This window comes from Thunnus maccoyii, chromosome 11, assembly GCF_910596095.1.
Source record: "Thunnus maccoyii chromosome 11, fThuMac1.1, whole genome shotgun sequence".
Taxonomy (NCBI): domain Eukaryota; kingdom Metazoa; phylum Chordata; class Actinopteri; order Scombriformes; family Scombridae; genus Thunnus; species Thunnus maccoyii.
The window spans coordinates 16,303,540-16,322,684 of NC_056543.1; the positions used below are offsets into that span (position 1 = coordinate 16,303,540).

Here is a 19,145-nt window from a genome sequence, read left to right on the forward strand (position 1 = left end):
GTCTATCAGTAGCCTGAAGACACATTTTTCCCCAGAACTCAGGCTGGTAATTGAACCTCGTGACAAAAGTCTGAAAATAAATCGTTTGGCTCTGACTGGCTCTACATATTACTGGTAATACTGCAGCTCCAGCATTTTGTTTTTTATTGTGGGAGCTGCACCAGGAGTAAAAAGGGCCCGGTTTGTCCCCAATCACTGCACTGCATGCAAATGACTTGCTGCTATTGTGCTAGCTGTAACCGATATCTTTGAGAAGGACGTTAAATTAAAACAATTAAAAGAGGGCATCATGCGGCCCCCTGGAGAAGCTGTAGATTACATGGCCTTTGTGTTTGTTAATGTAAGGTGGCGTGTCAGTTTAATAGCCTCCCTATGTGAAGGAGGTGCTGTGTGATGGAGGCTCTTTACAAAAGGCATCTGTTTCTCTTCTTCATCCAGGCCTTGTGCACTTCTTTTCTCTTTTTCACTGAATTGTTTTTTGTCTTTTCTGTTTGTTTTGTTTTTTTCTTCAGTTGTAACACACTGCCCAGCCGGAGAACACTGAAAAACTCCAGACTGGTCTGTAAGAAAGATGATGTCCACGTCTGCATCATGTGCCTACGCGCTATCATGAACTACCAGGTCAGCCCTCTGCACTCTTCACAGAGCGTCCACACAGACTGCGTGTCCCTCCGGACTGAAGCGCACTCTTAACTGAAGCTAAATTCAATTTGTTCCTCTGCTAGTTCTCCATGATTCATTTATTATGTAGAGGAATGCACATCTTGCTTATTCAGTGGTTAATTAGCTTATTTGTCTCTGTCTTTCTCCCTCTCTTTATTTTTTTTTTTTTATATTCCAGTATGGCTTCAACATGGTCATGTCACATCCGCATGCTGTGAATGAAATTGCACTAAGTCTCAACAATAAAAACGCAAGGTAAGTTAAAACCAGCAGTTAAAAAAAAAACAACCTTAAATTATAGGAAATAAACTCTGATATTTTACAGACTTATACCCAAAATTCATAATGGAACATCCAGAACCAAACATTATCCTCCTCAGTGCACCTGCACAGTCTGATGCAGAGCGAGTGTCTTTGTTGCTCAGGGGCACATTCATCTCGACAGACGGGTCAGGGCACCGCTGGCACACACACTCCACTACACTGGCAGCTGCTCACTGAGACAGCAACCAGAAGGACTCACTTCTGTGTGACTGTCTGAGTGAGTGAGTGTGTGTGTGTGTGTGTGTGTGTGTGTGTCGTGTATTCACTTCATGGCCCGGGGCTTAAGGATTTCCTCAAAAGTGGATGTGAAACCACTTTGCATCACCAGTCACATATTGTCCCATCCAGACAGAGAAATCCTGCATGAATAAACTGGATACTTGACGCATATGATGCACCTGTCTCACACACATACACACACACACACACACACACACAGATTAGATACATGCAGATCCACTTTGCACAGATGTTTCAGCAGTGGCAGGATCTTAAATGACAGTTTTCCACTTTGTTTGCTGCGTGTTTTAAGTACAGGTTTGCTGCACTTGTCATTTACGAACTGTTCTTGCCTTTATTTTCTCCCTGTTTTATAGAACTAAAGCTCTGGTCTTGGAGCTCCTGGCGGCGGTTTGTCTCGTGAGAGGAGGCCATGAAATTATTCTCTCCGCGTTCGACAACTTTAAAGAGGTACGAGCAGCACGGAGAGAAGGGACGTCGGGTCTGACAAATATGTCATTACATTTCAACTATGCACTTACAAACAGTGACTCAGTCTGTGGGAATGCCTACTCTATAGACGTGAGACCAGCAGATTGCTGTCGGGGATAGCATCTCGGAATGAGCTCGTCGTCAACAGATTACAGAAACCGGTTTAGCCGCATAACACAGGAAGACGCACTTGACCTCCAGATATAACAGTTACTTGTGCGTTAACTGGATTTGGCAGACACATTAAAACTCAGAATAGCAGAGAGACTGATATAACAGACGGTCTCGCCTGACCTTGCCTGTCTGGATGAGGTATTCAGGCTGCCGGTTAAAAGGAGAGGAGGGTTTGTGATGGAGTGGGCGCTAACAGCAGCCCCATTTTGTAGCATACGACCCACAAACATGGGCCGACTGCAGTTAATGCAATATTTACACCCCTGAATGAAATATTGAGTGTTGCTCTCAGAGGCATTGGCATTAGTGGTAGGATAAGGCTTAGGGAGAACGTAACTCATCTAATGAGATGAAGGTTGAGAAATGGTCACGATCATTTCGGCTGCTGGAAGCCCGTGAGGAGCGAGGCTCACATTTCTTTTGTGGTAGAGGCAGACTTTTGTTGTTTTTTTTTCCTTTGATTTAAACATGACACTTTCAAGTGTAGTGTCATTTGATCCAGTTCGCTAAGTGTCTTTGATATCCTGTCTCAGAAGCGGGCTGCGGGCTGAGAATCAAGGCATCGCACAGAGGTTTTTGGATACACGCCGCTCCTGTTTATTCTTCCCCTCCTCCTCAGTTCTTCATCATGCTCCATCTCCCTCATTGCCCCTCAGATGAACTGTCTGAACTACAGAGCAACTGCTTCTTTCTTTTTATCTTTTCTACCAGCCCAAATTGTAGTCAAGCTCCACTGGCAGGTCAAGAAACTTCAGTGTATGTGGTGAAAGTTGTACCACAAGCAATATTGAACACAGATGCACTGAGCAGATACTCAAAGAAATCATTCAGCAGCAGTTCATGAATAACTGATCACCATAATTATCACTCTTAAAAACTACTGCTCTTTTTCTCTGATGGCAAGTGGTGATGATGTTTTTAGCTGCTGACTTTTCATCTTTAGCAGGAATGGTTAATGGGGGATATTAGATAATGGTCCTGACAAAATCGCAAGCTGTATTTTGCCTGATTCTTTTTTTTTTTCCTTTTTTTTTTTAAACTCGTGTAAATTATGAGGAGTCGGTGGTGTCATTTTTGCAAATCACTGATTGATTGCATTGATCAGTGATGTGTGTTCTTCCACACACCTTGACTCGAATGACTTCAGTAAAGTGAGATGTGTTTTGTTTCGCAGGTATGTGTGGAGGAACAGCGGTTCGAGAGGCTAATGGAGTATTTCAAGAACGAGGACAACAACATTGACTTCATGGTACGTTCACACACACACACACAAACACACACACACTTTCTTAATAACTATTGATCGCACTGCGATCCCTCGAAAAGCCGGCATCCAAACCACACAGAGCTTGTGGAGCTTTTCGAGCTGAGGAAGGCTGAGTGAAGGTGTTTGATGATGTTTCTTTTTCTCTGCTGTCAAGAGTTTAGAAGCTGCAACTTGGACTTAATGTAATCTATGTGTTCGACAGGTTAAAATAGTAAATAAAAAGAATCATCTTTTCCAGGTGGTTAGAAATACAGATAGCTTGAATATTTTTAACACGTGTCCTCCTACGTTTGTCCAAACTCAAAAATAACCAGTCTGCCTGCACACACTCACAGGGCTATCAGTCTTTGCACAAGCACTCTAATTTTTCCTCATCATAGAACAAACTACAGATGTGTGGTGCAGTACATCAGCAGCCCTAAGCAAAGAACCCGTGCAAGTGTGTAATTTCCAGGCTGAGTGGTGCTAATTAGCTAGGCAGATCAGAATAAAAGATATTGTGAAAAAAGTGGCATCTTAAACATGATTTTATCCAGTGTGTGTATCTCTCTCTAAGTGTCTTTATTGATGTGGGATATATAATATATGTGTGTGTGTGTTTAAGAGCCAGTGAGTGAAAACCAGCAGATGCTGTGTTTGAATAGGCCTTCAATAGGACTTTGAATAGCACTTCTGTCACTAGTCCGCTCCTTGGTCAGCAGCACTAAAGCAAACAGACATTGTCAAAGCTGCCATGTTGCACCGAGACAACGGAGCTTCTTTCGGGAAGTCCATTAAGCCAGCGTCAGGGTGAGAAGAAGTGTGTGTGTGTGTACATTAGACACTGTGAGGAGATCCCTCCCCGATCGCTTTCTGCTTACCTCCCATAAGGCAGCCAATGGTGTTGAACCAGGCTGATTTGTTAATTTGTTTTTTTCAGATCCCTTTAATCTGCCAGATAAGCGACTCTACCAGCTGAGCAAGCACAGTAATGAGGATTTATACTCACAGTTTCACAGGGAGAGATATTAAAAGGCAACAGTTGTGACAATAAGCATAAAATTAGTTCCAAAAAGTACCAAGCTGTTGTACAAAAACCTCAAAACTGTTTAAACACATTTTTACATCACACTGTCAGCAGTTTGTTTGGATCTCAGGGTCATTAAAAAAGCATTTTTTTAGTTATGCATTAATTATAATTATTGTGATATACAGTGTTTTTAATATGCAGCGTTTACAAAAAAATCAGAAAGCTTACTTCATATGCTGTTTTGAATCTTCATCCACTAAGTGTGTTTTTCTGTCTCTATTCCCTAGGTGGCATGTATGCAGTTCATCAACATCGTCGTGCACTCAGTGGAGGACATGAACTTCAGAGTTCATCTACAATACGACTTCACCAAGCTGTGTCTGGATGACTACTTAGACGTGAGTTGAGACGTAATGCTGCAGGAAAACTGGACAGACAGACAGAACACGCCCGCTCTTAATATTCAGCTCAGTCCGGAGCATAGCATGTCATTACAGCACTCCTGAGACTGCAACCACTGAAAAGCAGTCAATAATGGCTTTTCCATTACTTCAGAAAAAAAAAAAAAAAAATCAGTCAGTTCAGTGAATCCTCATCTCCTGCCTTGCTGCAGAGGTTAGATCAATGCTGGCCTCTGAGTCTGAGAAAGTCAGCTTCATGCAGGGAACTGGAAAAAAAAAATTAATATCTCCCTCTCTCTCTCTCCCTCGCTCTTATCCTCACGCTCTCTTTGTTTGTATGTTTTCCAGAAACTAAAGCATACGGAGAGCGATAAACTGCAGGTTCAGATTCAGGCCTACTTGGACAATGTGTTTGACGTGGGAGCCCTCCTGGAGGATGCAGAGACCAAAAACGCAGCGCTGGAGCGCGTGGAGGAGCTGGAGGAGAATATGTCACATGTGAGATATATCCCTCGATTTTTTTGACCCTCTGAAATGACACAAACTCCTCAGTCCCTCTTGTCTTCTCTACGCATGAGCATCCAGAATGTCAGGATGTTGACCGTGTGTTTGAGGCTCTGTCACGCTTGTTTGCTTATCACACAGTGTCCTCAGCCTGGGATTTCCTTTGGTCTCATGCGTTCACTTAACCTTATTATATATGGACACACTTTTTGTAACTTTCAGTCATAACAATGCATTAAAGTAAAAAATATATTCTGCATGTTAAATATGTGACATCCTGCCCCGCTGGATCTCTTGACATACCGAGTTGGATCTTGTCATCACGATGAGTTCGCTGTGTGACCTTTTCCTCCTGGCTATTGTTCTCGTAGATGACAGAGAAGCTTCAGGACACGGAGAATGAGGCCATGTCCAAGATCGTGGAGCTGGAGAAGCAGCTGATGCAAAGGAACAAGGAGCTTGAATCCATCAGGGTCAGACTCTGAACATTCACATTCATCCTTTTTCATTCGGTTAAAGACAAATGCTCACAGTACACAATAAAAATTCAAATCAATAGTTTTCTTTTAGGTAACAATTCTCAGGCCTTTGTTAGTTTTTAGGTTTTGCAGTCTCTGATAGAAAGAATGGAATATAATAAGGTTATTTACACAATATTTATGCTTCCACATATGCAATATTAGATTCACTGCACATCCATTTTTATGCAGTAGTTATACAGTAGTTTAACCATAAATCTGTACTAATGGCAACAAATATTCCATATGATCATGAATGTTTAATCGGAAAACGAGATATTTGCAACAGCACTAGAAAGAGGTCAGCATGTAATCGTCTTTGTAAAAGAAAATGATTTCTCTATTCCTGCTTTTTAGATGAACACTTCTTTAGATTTAGTTTTTTTCTCTTCTCCACAGCTCCTCTCATGACCATACAAGCCCTAACTTACTCTGTTTCTGTCTCCCTCCCTCACAGGAAGTCTACAAAGATACCAGCTCGCAGGTGCACACGCTGCGGCAGAAGTTGAAAGAGAAGGACGAGGCCATTCAGCGCCAGTCTAATTTAGAGAAGAAGATCCATGAGCTGGAGAAGCAGGGCACCATCAAGATCCACAAGAAGGGAGATGGAGACATCTCTATCCTGCCCTCGCCACCCTCAGGAGTGGAGGGTTTGCCAGGCGCCGTGATAGGAGGAAACGGTGCATCTGTCGGTCCAAACCATGTGGGAAGTGTAGCGGGCACGGCCGCTCAGCCACCACCACCTCCTCCGCCCCCTCCGCTGCCAGAGAACGGCACATGTAGGTTTATTCACACATAAACTGTAAATCATGACATGGAAAAAGAAAAGACGGGACAAAATGTATAATCTGTTATTCCTGTTAACCTTCTCCTTACCGTCCCTCCTCTTTTCCAGTGCCAAATGGTCCGTCATCGATTAGTCCTGCAGCTGCAGCACCTCCCCCACCTCCGCCGCCTCCACCTCCACCTCCGCCACCTGGACCAGAGATGTCAGTCCCTCTGCCCCCTCCGCCTCCTCCTGTGGCCCCCCCACTGCCAGGCTGTGGGACCCCAACAGTCATCATGAACTCTGGGTTAGCAGGTAAGATCACCGAATTGGCAAAAATAAGCAGGTTTGTGTAAATGTTTGAGAATGAGAGTAATGTGATACGCAGTGAAAAATTATACTATAATGAGCAAAGCAGCTTCTTAAGCAGCTTTTTAAGTAATCTGCAGGATTTTACTGGAAACACTGTATTAGAAACATTAATAATATATATTTGATACTGTTAATGTTTCACTGTATTGTATCATTTGGATGATTAAAGTATTAATTTCCACAATAAACACATTGTAAAGGGCTGCAGTTTCACAATGACATGATTAATAAAACACTTGTAGCTCCTGCTGCAGCTTTGCTTGCTTTGTTGGAACTGTAAGGAAATCCAGCTGTATTCTAACTACTTTGCTCCACAGTAAAGTTAATGTTAATACCAACTCAACACACAGTAAAATCTTTCCAGTTGCTGGAAATCTGACAAACGTTTGAAGCAGCAGGTGCTGCAGGAAGACTTTGAAGCAGCTGCATGCATGTATAGTGATGAGTTTGCCAGTAGCAACTAAATTCATTATTCTTATATTTGTATGTTTTTCAGGTCGTATTTTAGTTGGGGGACTTGAGCAGAATATTGGTAAAAAGATAAATGGATGGATAGAATATTGTAATCTGGTGTTTGAATGTTGTTGTAAATGCATACGTATAAAACTGAGTTCAAACAACAACAAAACTTAACTATAAATCCAACCAAAAGCTGTAATTTTATGTATATTTAAAGGATAGGTTAACAATAAAAAAATGAACATTCAAACAGGTTTAGCTCGCTGTAATCGTTCCTCCTGTTCATACTGACCATTAGAAGATCCCCCCAAATGTACTTAGAATATAAGTAATGAGGGACAAAATCTGCAGTCCTCTTTTTGAGCAAAAGTGTATTTAAAAGATTATCTGAAGATAATATGAGGTTTCATTCGTCAAATAAAGGATATCTTCCACAGTTAGTCTTTTTAGTAAAAATGTCCCTCTTTGTGATGAATAGTGTTTTCCTGTTCAGCCTGAAGTGGAAGGATCTGGATCATAACAAAAAGAGGGAATTCTGCACTAAAAAGAAAAACATTGACTCATATTAGCTTCAAGTAAACTTTTAAATACATGTTTGCACGTAAAGAGGGCTGTGGATTTTGTCCCCCATTGCTTACATTGGCCATTATGAACAGGAGGTGCAAGGAAAACATGTGTCAATGCTCATTTGGCTGACTTTTTTTTTTTTTTTAAATTGTGAACATTTCAACATTTTTAAGGTTTCTCCTCATTGTTGAGTTGTTTTTAAAAATTACTGAAGCTCTCAGGCTATCAAACTTCCTGTCAGTCATACTCCTGCTCCTTTCTGTAACTATGTATTCACAATTTAAGTGTCATAACTAAAGCTGCAGAGCGAGGAAAGCAGGAAAACATTAGAAAACACCAACAATGCCAGAAATGTTGTTTGCACTCGTCAGTAAACTTTAGACGCCCCTGTGAGTTTTATGTGGAAAGTACAGATCCTTTACTATGTGTGTTTGAGATGTGCATGTTTAAGCTTTCTCACTAACTCTGCCAATTTCTTAATGATTTGTCTTTGAATTGTTTCTTTTTCTGCCAACCAGAGGGACCCATCAAACTTTTCTGTAGGTTTTTGCCTGTCATGTTTGGTGTTTTGTCTCCCCCAATGTTCCTTTCCTTTCCCACAAGTTTTGAAAATGGTATTTTCATAAGGAAAAAAAAAATTCCCAAACATATTTTCTTTTTATTTCTTTTTGCATCTAACATGGGCTCGACGAGATCTATAACCCACATGTTCCAAAACACATGGACCATGACTTTATGAATTCTCTTTGTTTCTGCTTTTGTCTCTTTCACAGTTAGACTTGCTGTGAAAACGATGATTTTAATCAACAAAGAAAATACCAAATTTCAAAATCCTGCATGGTTTTACCTTCACACCTTGATGTAGTCACAGTGTTGTGATTGTGTGTGTGTGTGTGTTTGTATGAATTAAGTATTGCTACATCTCAAAGTGTTGGTTGCATGCTGAGACACAATGTGCTGTGGCACGCAGATGATAGAAAGTGATAAGCACTGTGGGGAGCTGGAATGCTGTTTTCGTTATCGTTCTGTCTCTGAGGACACTTTATGTGGCACTGTGACAAAGCAGGGTGCCACCTTGATGCTCAGCTTCAATCTATCAGCCCAGGTGTCCACAAATAGCTATAATCTCCCTGATAAATAGTTTGTCTCCAGGCCAGGCAGGAAATCCTCACCATATGCACCATTTACTGTACTTTATTTACCCTTTGGCCATATTTACCTGCCTGCCAGAGGCTCAGAGGCTTCACTCTGCATGAAAAAAGTAAAAAAGAAACGTTTAATCTAAGAGACCAATATGGGCAAAAGAAGCATTCAGTTAAATTAACATTTAAAAAGTGATCAAATGGAAGTGGGATTGTATGTTTTTAGAGATCAGACAGATGCGTCTCATCCATGTGTGTCACCATATCCGAGATACCCGTCCACCCATTCACCAATCTCCCCGCGCATGTGACAATGTAATTGTGTGTCTACTCTGACACAAGACAGTGACACTATATTAACTCCTCTTTGTCCTGCTTAGCCGTTAAGATCAAGAAACCCATCAAGACAAAGTTCCGTATGCCCGTCTTCAACTGGGTAGCCCTGAAACCCAATCAGATCAATGGGACTGTCTTCAATGAGATTGATGATGAGCGGATACTCGAGGTAAGAATCTTCTCTCATTTAGCAAACGATCGCTCGTGTTCTGTCCGCTTTCAGCCTGAGAACAGAACATAAACTGCTTGTTTGTTTGGCGTCTCTCAGGACCTGAATGTGGATGAGTTCGAGGAAATGTTTAAGACGAAAGCTCAGGGCCCGCCGATCGACCTCAACATGAGCAAGCAGAAGGTCATCCAGAAGGGACCCAACAAGGTGACGCTGCTGGACTCCAACAGGGCAAAGAACCTGGCCATCACACTGAGGAAAGTGGGCAAGACACCGGAGGAGATCTGCAAGGCAATTCAGATGTAAGCCAGTTCAAAATACTTTACCCGATTGATGATACTAAAGAATGCATGTTGTGATACAATGCACACGTGTTTTATTCGTGTGAGCATGTTATCAAATGGTCTGTGTCTTGTTTTAATGTGCTCCTGTGTCTCTGCGTCTTTCAGCTTCGACCTACGGACCCTGCCGGTAGACTTTGTAGAGTGTCTGATGCGCTTCCAGCCCACAGAGAACGAGATTAAAGTCCTGCGGCAGTTTGAAAAGGAGCGGAAACCGCTGGAAAGCCTGACGGACGAGGACCGCTTCATGATGCAGTTTAGTAAGATCGAACGACTTATGCAGAAAATGACCATCATGGCCTTCATCGGCAACTTCTGCGAGAGCGTGCAGATGCTCACACCGGTGAGAGAACCAGGATCCCTTTTGTGTGGGAAGCAAAATTTTCAGTGAAATTACTAGTTTTTTTTAATGTTGTGACCAGAGAAAGACACAGCTCTGTATTGAATTCATTCTCTTTGTTTCCCCGCAGCAACTTCATGCAGTCATCGCAGCATCTGTGTCCATCAAGTCGTCACAGAAACTAAAGAAAATTCTAGAGGTTAGTGAACTATTTGTTTCCAGACTGGACGTAATGTTGAATGAATGTGTGGGATTCCTTTCTCACATTGTTACTCCCTCCTGCTCTGCAGATTATCTTGGCACTTGGAAACTACATGAACAGCAGCAAGAGAGGAGCCGTGTACGGATTCAAGCTGCAAAGTTTAGACTTGGTGAGTCACCTCCGCCTGCCTTTTATAAAGCTGCTCTGCTTCTTTTTTCTTCATTGTTTCCGACACATCTGATTTCTCTTTTTAATTCCTTTACAGCTACTCGATACCAAGTCGACGGACCGTAAGATAACGTTGTTACACTACATTGCCAATGTGGTACACGAGAAATACACGCAAGTTTCTCTCTTCTACAACGAGCTGCACTACGTGGAGAAAGCCGCAGCAGGTGAGCCCTCAGAGCAGTTGTGTTTGTTTGCAAGTTAACAAGCACTTGTGAGATCCTGTTTCCACCACAGAGACAGATTCTTCTGCAGCGGATGTATTTGCAGATTCTGTGTCTCTTCAATTGTTAAGAAGATACATCTGCTCGTGTTCACAGTGTCGCTGGAGAACGTCCTACTGGACGTCAAGGAGCTGCAGAGAGGCATGGAGCTGACTAAAAGAGAATACAGCATGCACGGCCACAACACCATGCTGAAAGACTTCATCACACACAACGAGAGCAAGCTGAAAAAGCTGCAGGACGATGCCAAGATTGCACAGGTAAGACGAGCGTGCCTCGCTTTGTTATCGATCTAGGTGACAGGGTGTTAAACGATGACCTGAATGTTTTTTTTAATCTGTCGTATGTCTTTTTAAAAAGGATGCCTTCGACGAGGTGGTGAAGTTCTTCGGGGAGAACTCCAAAACCACGCCGCCGTCCGTCTTCTTCCCCGTGTTTGTGCGTTTTGTTAAGGCTTACAGGGTGAGCTGGATAATCATCTCACACACACACACAATCACACAAAAACACACAACCTGGCTTATGTCACCACAGCGGCTGGGGAGGGTCAGAGTGGGGGGAAACACAGATTATGCCCTCTGGTGTTGTTACTACACTACAATGTAACATATTTAAACTCGAACTGCATTCATGACACTTCACTTACCACGTTTCACGATACTGAAATAGAATCTCAGCTTGCACGGCATATTAAGTGAAACTGTTGAGTGCTTTTTAAAATTCAACGCTAAACTCGTATGCGTATATGTGATCTCTTTAGCAAGCGGAAGAGGACAACGAGCAAAGAAAGAGACAGGAGCAGATTATGATGGAGAAACTTCTAGAGCAGGAGGCCATGATGGAGGAAGACCAGAAGGTAAGTCACCCTTCTTTCCCAACTTCCCTCCCCACCCCCGCATCCCTTTACCTTCCAACCCCTCCCCCTGCCTCGCTGTCTAGGGCAGGAGGCTACAGCGGATCATGTAAACTAGAAGGTAAGCCGGCTCCACTTCCTCCCCGCTCCCCTCCTCCTCCTCCTCCTCACTTCCTCCAGACTCCTGATCACAGGATTAGTTGAGCACCGACTGCCTGCTGGTTATAGTTATATCTGGTTCTACAGTCTGACACCCTGCTGAGCCACGTCGCATCAGCTCAGGATCAGTGAGATTATACTTCTTAAATGGTTTTAATTAACACACACACACATGCACTAAAGGGTAGAGTATGAAACCGCTGTGTGAAAGCATCTAAAAGAAATTACAGGTGGGAAAATCTTGTGTAGATTAAACTTATTAATAGATGTTAAGTGATGTCTTGGTGTGTGTGTGTGTGTGTGTGTGTGTGTGTGTGTGTGTGTGCGCTCCCCAGTCTCCATCTCATAAGAATAAACGGCAGCAGCAAGAGCTGATCCAGGAGCTCAGGAGGAAACAGGTGAAAGACAGCCGTCACGTCTACGAAGGAAAAGATGGAGCGATTGAGGACATCATCACGGGTAACCTCACCCGGGTCACACACACACACATACATGCATATAGGGTGCTCTGCATGAAGCTCCTCTCCTGTGCTACATATTCAGTCTTTAACAAAGGGTTTCTAAACCAACTAACACAATGACTCTGGCTTTTTCAAAAAAATAAAATCAGCTGTCAGATGTTTGAGAACTGAAGGCCTTACCTAACAAGCGCAAACATGAACTGACAGTCCAGCTAATCCAGTGACGTTCTGAGTCGGCTCAAATGTGTGTGATGATTATTGCTTATCTTATCTGCTCTGTCAGTGCTTTGTAACACATCTGTATGTAGACAAGGCCAGGTTGTAACTAGTTATATTAATCATCTAGAATATTAATCATTCAGAAGGGAATAAACACATTTTTTGTTTACTGAGGTGTGATGACACTTGTCGTGGCCAGTGGTGGAACATAACTATGTATATTAGTCAAGTACTAAAATACAGATTGGACAGACTTGTATTTTACTGGAATATTTCCATTTCATTGTTGCTACTTCATACTTCTACTCTAGTACATTTCAGAGAGAAATATTCCACTTTTCAATTCAAAGTGCTTTACATAAAACTTAAAAGGCATTAAGAAAAGAAACACAACATAGAGACAATTTAAAGAAGGAGACATGAAAATAAGATTTAAAAGGAGTAAAATAAAATAGAAGATAAAATAAGGTAAATAGAATAAAACATGAAACAGGAGAATAAACAGTGTAATGCGAGATATGATTAAATTGTTCCAAATTTAATTCATAAAATAATAAAAGGCAGTAGCTAACAGAAAAGTCTTAAGTCTTGATTTAAAAGAACTGAGAGTCGGTGCAGATCTGCAGTTTCTTGGGAGTTTGTTCTGGATATGAGGAGCATAAACACTGAACTCCGCTGCTTCTCCAGGTTTAGTTTTGACTCTGTACCAGACGACCTGAGAGGTCTTGATGGTTCATAACGTAGCAGCAGATCAGAAATGTATTTTGTAGCTTCAGCGCTTTATAAACCAACAGTAGTATTTTAAAATCGGTTCTTTGACAAACAGGAAGCCAATGTAAAAGATCTGAGATCTGCAGTGATGTGATCCACTCTCCTGGTCTTCATATTTATCCTGTTATCAAACAAGTTGAGTCCGGTCCTCCGCCAGTTAATAATGAACGGATTTGGTCTTTGAAAACAGAAATGATGTCCATGTTTATTTGCATATAGAGCGGGGAAGTGAGATCCGATCACAAGTGGTCACTCGGGACGCATGTGGAGACGCCAGGTGTAAACAGACGTACTTAACGCTGTCCACTTGTGATCGGGTCACCCAAGATACATGTTAATACCAGGTGTAAACAGGGCCTTAGAGAGGACTCGAGCAGCAATTTGCTGAATCAGCTGCAGCTGTCTGGTCGACTTTTTAGAGAGATCTGTAGAGACGCTGTTACAAAACGGTCTGCAAAATAGGATTTTATAAAATTACAAAATACAATGAATTGTTACAGATTTAAAACAACCCAAATAAAGTAGTTTCAACTCCAAAATGGTGCTTGCATATTAAAGCATCAGTAGTAACAACACAACAATGTAACATATAATAATATAACACTCACATGGGTAATTTTTCTGCATAATGAATGTTTTTGATACTTTGAGTACCGTTTTCTGAGAATACTTCTGTACTTTCACTGAATAAGATTGTGAATACAGGATTCCTTGTAATTTCTGCATTGAGGTATAATGTTACTTAAGTAAAGGATCTCAATACGCTCCTCCACTGGCCATAGGAACAATAATGTCACTAGTCTAGATCCCTGGCAACTGAAATGCAGATTGATCCTGTAATAATAAAATATTCTAACAAATAAAGTCAGAAAAAGGTGAGTTTTTGCTCACTAGCTGCCTACCAGGCCTTTCAATAGAGCATTAACTGCTATTAATTAACTCTCAAACACTCTTTATGACATTTCGGGCCCCTCTGATGCTGTTGTTTGGTATTTGCTTAGTGCTAACCAGTGCTAAACCTCTGTAGGAGTCTGCTTTTCTTATATTGTGTTTGTCTTGTCTTGGCTGTTGTCCCTGTTGTTCTCAATGCAGTGCTGAAGACCGTGCCCTTTACCGCCCGCACAGCCAAGCGTGGCTCTCGGTTCTTCTGCGAGCCCGCCCTCAATGAGGAGTACCATTACTAAGCTTATAGAACTGTCTCTCTTCTCAAAGGTTGCTGGAACACGACGTTCTCTTCTTTATTTCTCTCCTCCTTCTTCTTCCTCCTCACACAACCTTCGCATGCCTCTTTACACTCCTCTTTAACCGTCATGCTCACCTCTTCGCACTGGGCCCGATCTTGTGGTTTTTGGAGACACACATGCCTGAGTGTGTGTGTGTGTGTGTGTGTGTGTTTGTGTGCATTCACATGTTTTCTCCCTCCCGAGCATGACTAGGTGTTGGGGGTTTAACGGTTTTCTCTGCCCACCTGCATGAAAGTGTGACACCCCTCATTTATCGTCATAATTTTTTCAGCCATGGCAAACCATAATGTCACAGAAGGAACAGTCGCCAAGGTCACTCTTATCTGTGCTGACAGGAAATCGGTGAAGACCATACTTTTTTTCCACACAGCAAGTAATGGAGCTCACAAGTTAAGCTACGAGCTGCCATCTAGTGGTCGTAGATTGAAAACAAGCACCGAGCCATGCATGTGAATATGTGATCTGATCTGATTAGATGCTAATTTAATGATCCAGTGTGGTCAGTGCCATCCAACATGTTGTAATATACAGTAGTGTGTATATATACAAGCTTCAGTCATCATCATATTGTTCGTTCCAGCTATTTACACGGCAGGTTTGACTAACTTCATGATTGTGTAAGAGTCTGTGGCATTATCACTTGCTTTTTGTGTGTTTCAATCAATGTGTTATTTTAAAAAAAAATCAATGTTTATGTGTTCATTATGACATATCATCATTTGTTGCTGTTGATACAGCTTCTTGCATGCTGATTGCTTCATCCCTGCCACTTTCCCATAATGCATCCCTGCTCTCCCGGTTAGCCCTGCCGCCCACTGACAGGTCACCTCTCTGACAGATGTTTGTCGGTGGTCTGGCAGGCTCACTAACATGCTGCATGATGTGTAGAAATATAGAATCTTTTGATTTTTCGGCGCTCCTATTTTTTTGCAGTTGCTACTAACATGCAGCCAGGTTGTTTCACTGAATAGACATCTGCAACGGATTCATTGGTGATCAGTGTTTCCCTGGCTGCATGCATGCTTTGGTTGGTTTTTCGGTCTAGATGCTGTTGAACTTAACAACCCCGCTGTGTCCTGGAACCACTTTTATTTTATTTATTTCAGTTTATATTTCCTTTTGTACTGGGATTTGGAAATGGGTTCTCCTTCTGTCCTGCTGGTAGCAACTTTGCAAAGCAGCTGAGTTTAGTAGCAGAAAAAAAACAACAACAACAAAAAAAAAAAAGCTTTGATCCTCCACTCCATCCCCTCCATCTTCCTCTCCCTGCCAGTGGATCTAGTTAACATCCTCCAGCTCTGTCACCTCTCTCGCCCTTGCCCCGTGAAGGCCTCTTCCCCCCCCCCCCCCCCCCCCCCCCCCCCCCCCCCCCCCCCCCCATGCAGCCTGCTGTCACTTTGCTTTGCTCGCGCAGCGCTCTCTGTGCAAAGCCACTGTGAAATGTTGGGCTGACATGCTGTGGTCAGTCACCCCCTTCTCCATTTTTAACCTTCATTTTGTCTTCTCTTCATCTAGCCCTAAAGAAGAATAATATTACTAAATTTCCCAATGTCTACTCGAGGGTAAGGAACTCCTCCAGTAGCACTCCTGTAGTGGTGGATGTGTCCCAAACCTGGCAAGCATCTCTTTATTACCTCCCTCCCTCTTTTTTTTTTATTATTATTATTTTTACTGTCATCTCATGTAGGGTTTGACCTACCTGTCCCTCTCTTTTCTCCTCATTATTCTTCCTTCATAACAGTACGTTTGGATGTCTAGTGACTTAAAAAAAATACTCTTTACAGTAGTTTCTTTACCCTGGAATTAGATCACTTTTTATGGGGAGGATGCATCTTTGTTTTACAATATACATCTCATGTCTTGTAGATTCTGGCTTACACTTCAAAACCCTGTGGTCTGTCTCAGTCGTAATACCCAGAGACAGCTGACCTGCAGGGCTTTTTTTTTTTTTTTTTTTTTTCTGTGTAGAACTCATGCTGCTTTGAAAGACAGGCTGCCAGCACTCTGAGCATGTGGGCTCATCAAAATGCCTTGACATGATGACTGACAGCTCTTTTATTCATCCACCCCCCCTCCCTCCCTCCTTACCCCATCCGACCCCTTCCTCCCTCCCAGATTTGAGGAATCAGCCCTACAGACGAGCAGACGCCGTGCGGAGGAGTGTCAGGAGACGCTTTGATGATCAGAACCTGCGGCCGGTGAACAACGGCGAAGTGGTCATGTGATGAGGGAACAGTGCATGTGCTCGGGGGTGGGGGTGGGGGTGGGGGGGGATAGTGAGGCTGTGTAGCGTCAAGAGATGGAGAGACAGAAGGTTGGAAGAAGAGTGAAGGACGATAAGTGAATGATGGGTGTAGTAGCAACCATAGAGATGAGTATGTGTATATATATACAGTATATATATATATTACATAAGAATACACGTTATTCCATGTCTGTGGTATAGTAGCAGCAGCTTTTCTCTATGAAGGACTGGGACGTGTGTGGGACTGAATTTAAAGCGTCTGAAAGGTTGATTAAGGAACCTTAGACAAGCCAAGTGCCTGAACTTATTTTTGTTTGATGACTGTTTTTTTTTTTTTTTTTTTTAAATATCCCCACTTCAAGCAATACAACTTGACCTGGCTTTAATCTTAAGATGTGTAAAACTGGACTTGCGGTGGCCTTAAGAGCCACGTGAAGAGATGCTTCCTCGGAAACATGATGTAGAATGTACGGGACGTGTCCCCTTCAGCTGTTACAAACATTACATCTCTGGTGTTGTTAACACTCTGTAGTATCTTGGTTACATTCCAGTGCTCGTTTCCATTCCACATACTATACAACGATTTTCACATCTCATGAGGCTTCTCAATTTCTGCTAAAAGGGCTGATGATCAGGCATGAAGAAAGTGATCAGAAAGTGATTAAAATTCTATATTTGTACTTAAGCAAGTATAAGGAAGATGAAGAATGAACGAAAAAGATTCAAAAGAAGTAGCTTCAATAAAAGAGCGAGCTAATGTGAACTGTATATATGAGGCCTCTTCAAACTGGTGCATACCGACTCCTCTCGCATCATTTGTTGCTACAGTTAAAGGGTCAAACCTGATTTTGTGGATCTTAATCCACAGTCGGGTGCACGCTTACATGAATTTCCATTTAAAATGTTGCATTTCTGTAGCAGCACAGCAACTGTCTGGTTTCTGGGAACAAATCAAGCCTGTAAAAGACTTAAAATGCATCTTCTGCCACATGCAGAGAGCGCAAAGAAAGATACTGAACCTTACTGGATGATCTCATTGTCAAAACTGGAAATTTAAGTTAGCATTTTATCTCTGTAAATGATTTACAGATTTAGTCATTTTCCCGGCTACTGCGTCTGCTCATTTAACTGTAATTTTAATGTATAGTATTTAACCACTGAAAAAGATTCCTTTAAGTTCATGTTTTCATCTAATGTGTCTCCATGGTTTTCACAGCACAGTCATTAAAAACATGGCAAAAGAAAGTACACGACACACACGAAAAAAAGTTTCCTAACTGTACAGATATTTTGCTACAAACCATGTTTTTTTTTTACTTAATTCACATTACCAGATGGTTAATATTGTACATATTGTTTAAACAAAGTTTTCATTGCCTTGTGCTATACAACTTGAATGTTATTTTAACTTATAGTTTTTGTTTCCATTTTTTTTTGTATATTTAATTAAGCCAAATGCAGCCAGAATCTACAGTAGTGTGTTAAGTCATAATGTCTTGCTGTCATGCAGGAGGCACCGGATCACTGAATTTGCTTGTGGGTGTGTCACAGGTGTATCAAAGCCAGCTACACGAGCATGAAACAAAATCTGAATCTCAAGTGTTGGTACATTTTAACTCTACAGTTACGCCCGGTTTAAAGTCTTATCGTACACGTTGTAACTATTAAAACTAGTTTCAATTACCTGTGACGAGCTGGTTTTGTGGCCTAGTGATGCACCCTCCTGTAATTATCTCCACTGAAGCATGTGCTCGCATCCTTCTGGTTTTCTCTCAACTTCACTGTCTGTAATAGTGTCATTTCTCTAACTCTGGATAATACTGGCATGTTTTTTTTTTTCTCTCATCAGAACTGTATTTTAGGCAGTTTGTGCTTATTACAAAATAACAAGCTTTTTAAATTAGGTGATATGAGATTTTCAATGAATATGATCAAAAATAAACTATTTACATTGGATATAAAATTGTTTACCTTGAGTCACATTTTGTTTGGTCTGATCCTCTAGTTGGAACTATTGTAATGAGTTCAATGTATTAACAATATCTGCAGAGGGTCATTTTCTGTATTTCTGACAACAACAGAAAAAAAAACATCTCTCCTGGAGGACTGCATATTAACTATTTGGATAAATAAATATGTTTTCTACATTTAACAGTTTCATTAAGAGCTGTACTTTTAACACACACACAGTAGCTGGTTTATTAGGTACCCTTAGCTAACACTAACAGTCTACCAGCCTTGCTTTGCTTCCTGTCTGAAAGGTTTTAATGTTAAGTGTTTTAAAAACAGTTTTAGAGAGGTGTTTATTCAATTTTATGGACAATTTGGAGGCTGTAATTTGTGGTACTGTTGAATTTTATGTGTTATACTGAGAAGTGTTTCTAATATTCACTTCACTGATATAAAACAGGGTGGATAAAGTATTAGAAATGCCTCCCAGTAGAATAACGCAACTCAACGGCTGTTTTTAAGCCTC

The 19,145-nt window shown here is 41.7% G+C and overlaps 1 protein-coding gene across 6 annotated transcripts in view; it reads left to right on the plus strand.

Moving 5' to 3' along the window:
- The window catches only part of fmnl2a (formin-like 2a), a 56,621-nt gene extending 37,995 nt beyond the window's left edge, over positions 1-18,626 (plus strand). Inside the window, exons 7-28 of one of the 6 annotated variants that reach the window (XM_042426163.1) lie at positions 513-621; positions 842-918; positions 1,584-1,677; positions 3,047-3,121; positions 4,436-4,546; positions 4,898-5,047; positions 5,425-5,526; positions 6,029-6,350; positions 6,467-6,652; positions 8,254-8,274; positions 9,258-9,382; positions 9,482-9,684; positions 9,832-10,066; positions 10,194-10,262; positions 10,354-10,434; positions 10,531-10,660; positions 10,814-10,977; positions 11,078-11,179; positions 11,478-11,573; positions 12,065-12,188; positions 14,273-14,392; positions 16,540-16,623. In XM_042426163.1, the coding sequence (XP_042282097.1) occupies positions 513-621; positions 842-918; positions 1,584-1,677; positions 3,047-3,121; positions 4,436-4,546; positions 4,898-5,047; positions 5,425-5,526; positions 6,029-6,350; positions 6,467-6,652; positions 8,254-8,274; positions 9,258-9,382; positions 9,482-9,684; positions 9,832-10,066; positions 10,194-10,262; positions 10,354-10,434; positions 10,531-10,660; positions 10,814-10,977; positions 11,078-11,179; positions 11,478-11,573; positions 12,065-12,188; positions 14,273-14,364 (2,668 nt within the window). In that variant the 3' untranslated portion in view covers positions 14,365-14,392; positions 16,540-16,623. Of the gene's footprint in view, positions 1-512; positions 622-841; positions 919-1,583; positions 1,678-3,046; positions 3,122-4,435; positions 4,547-4,897; positions 5,048-5,424; positions 5,527-6,028; positions 6,351-6,466; positions 6,653-8,253; positions 8,275-9,257; positions 9,383-9,481; positions 9,685-9,831; positions 10,067-10,193; positions 10,263-10,353; positions 10,435-10,530; positions 10,661-10,813; positions 10,978-11,077; positions 11,180-11,477; positions 11,574-12,064; positions 12,189-14,272; positions 14,393-15,939; positions 16,040-16,539 lie in introns of all 6 variants that reach the window. The other 5 variants (XM_042426162.1, XM_042426160.1, XM_042426166.1 and 2 more) reach the window with 5 other exon arrangements.
- The last annotated feature ends 519 nt before the right edge of the window (positions 18,627-19,145 follow it).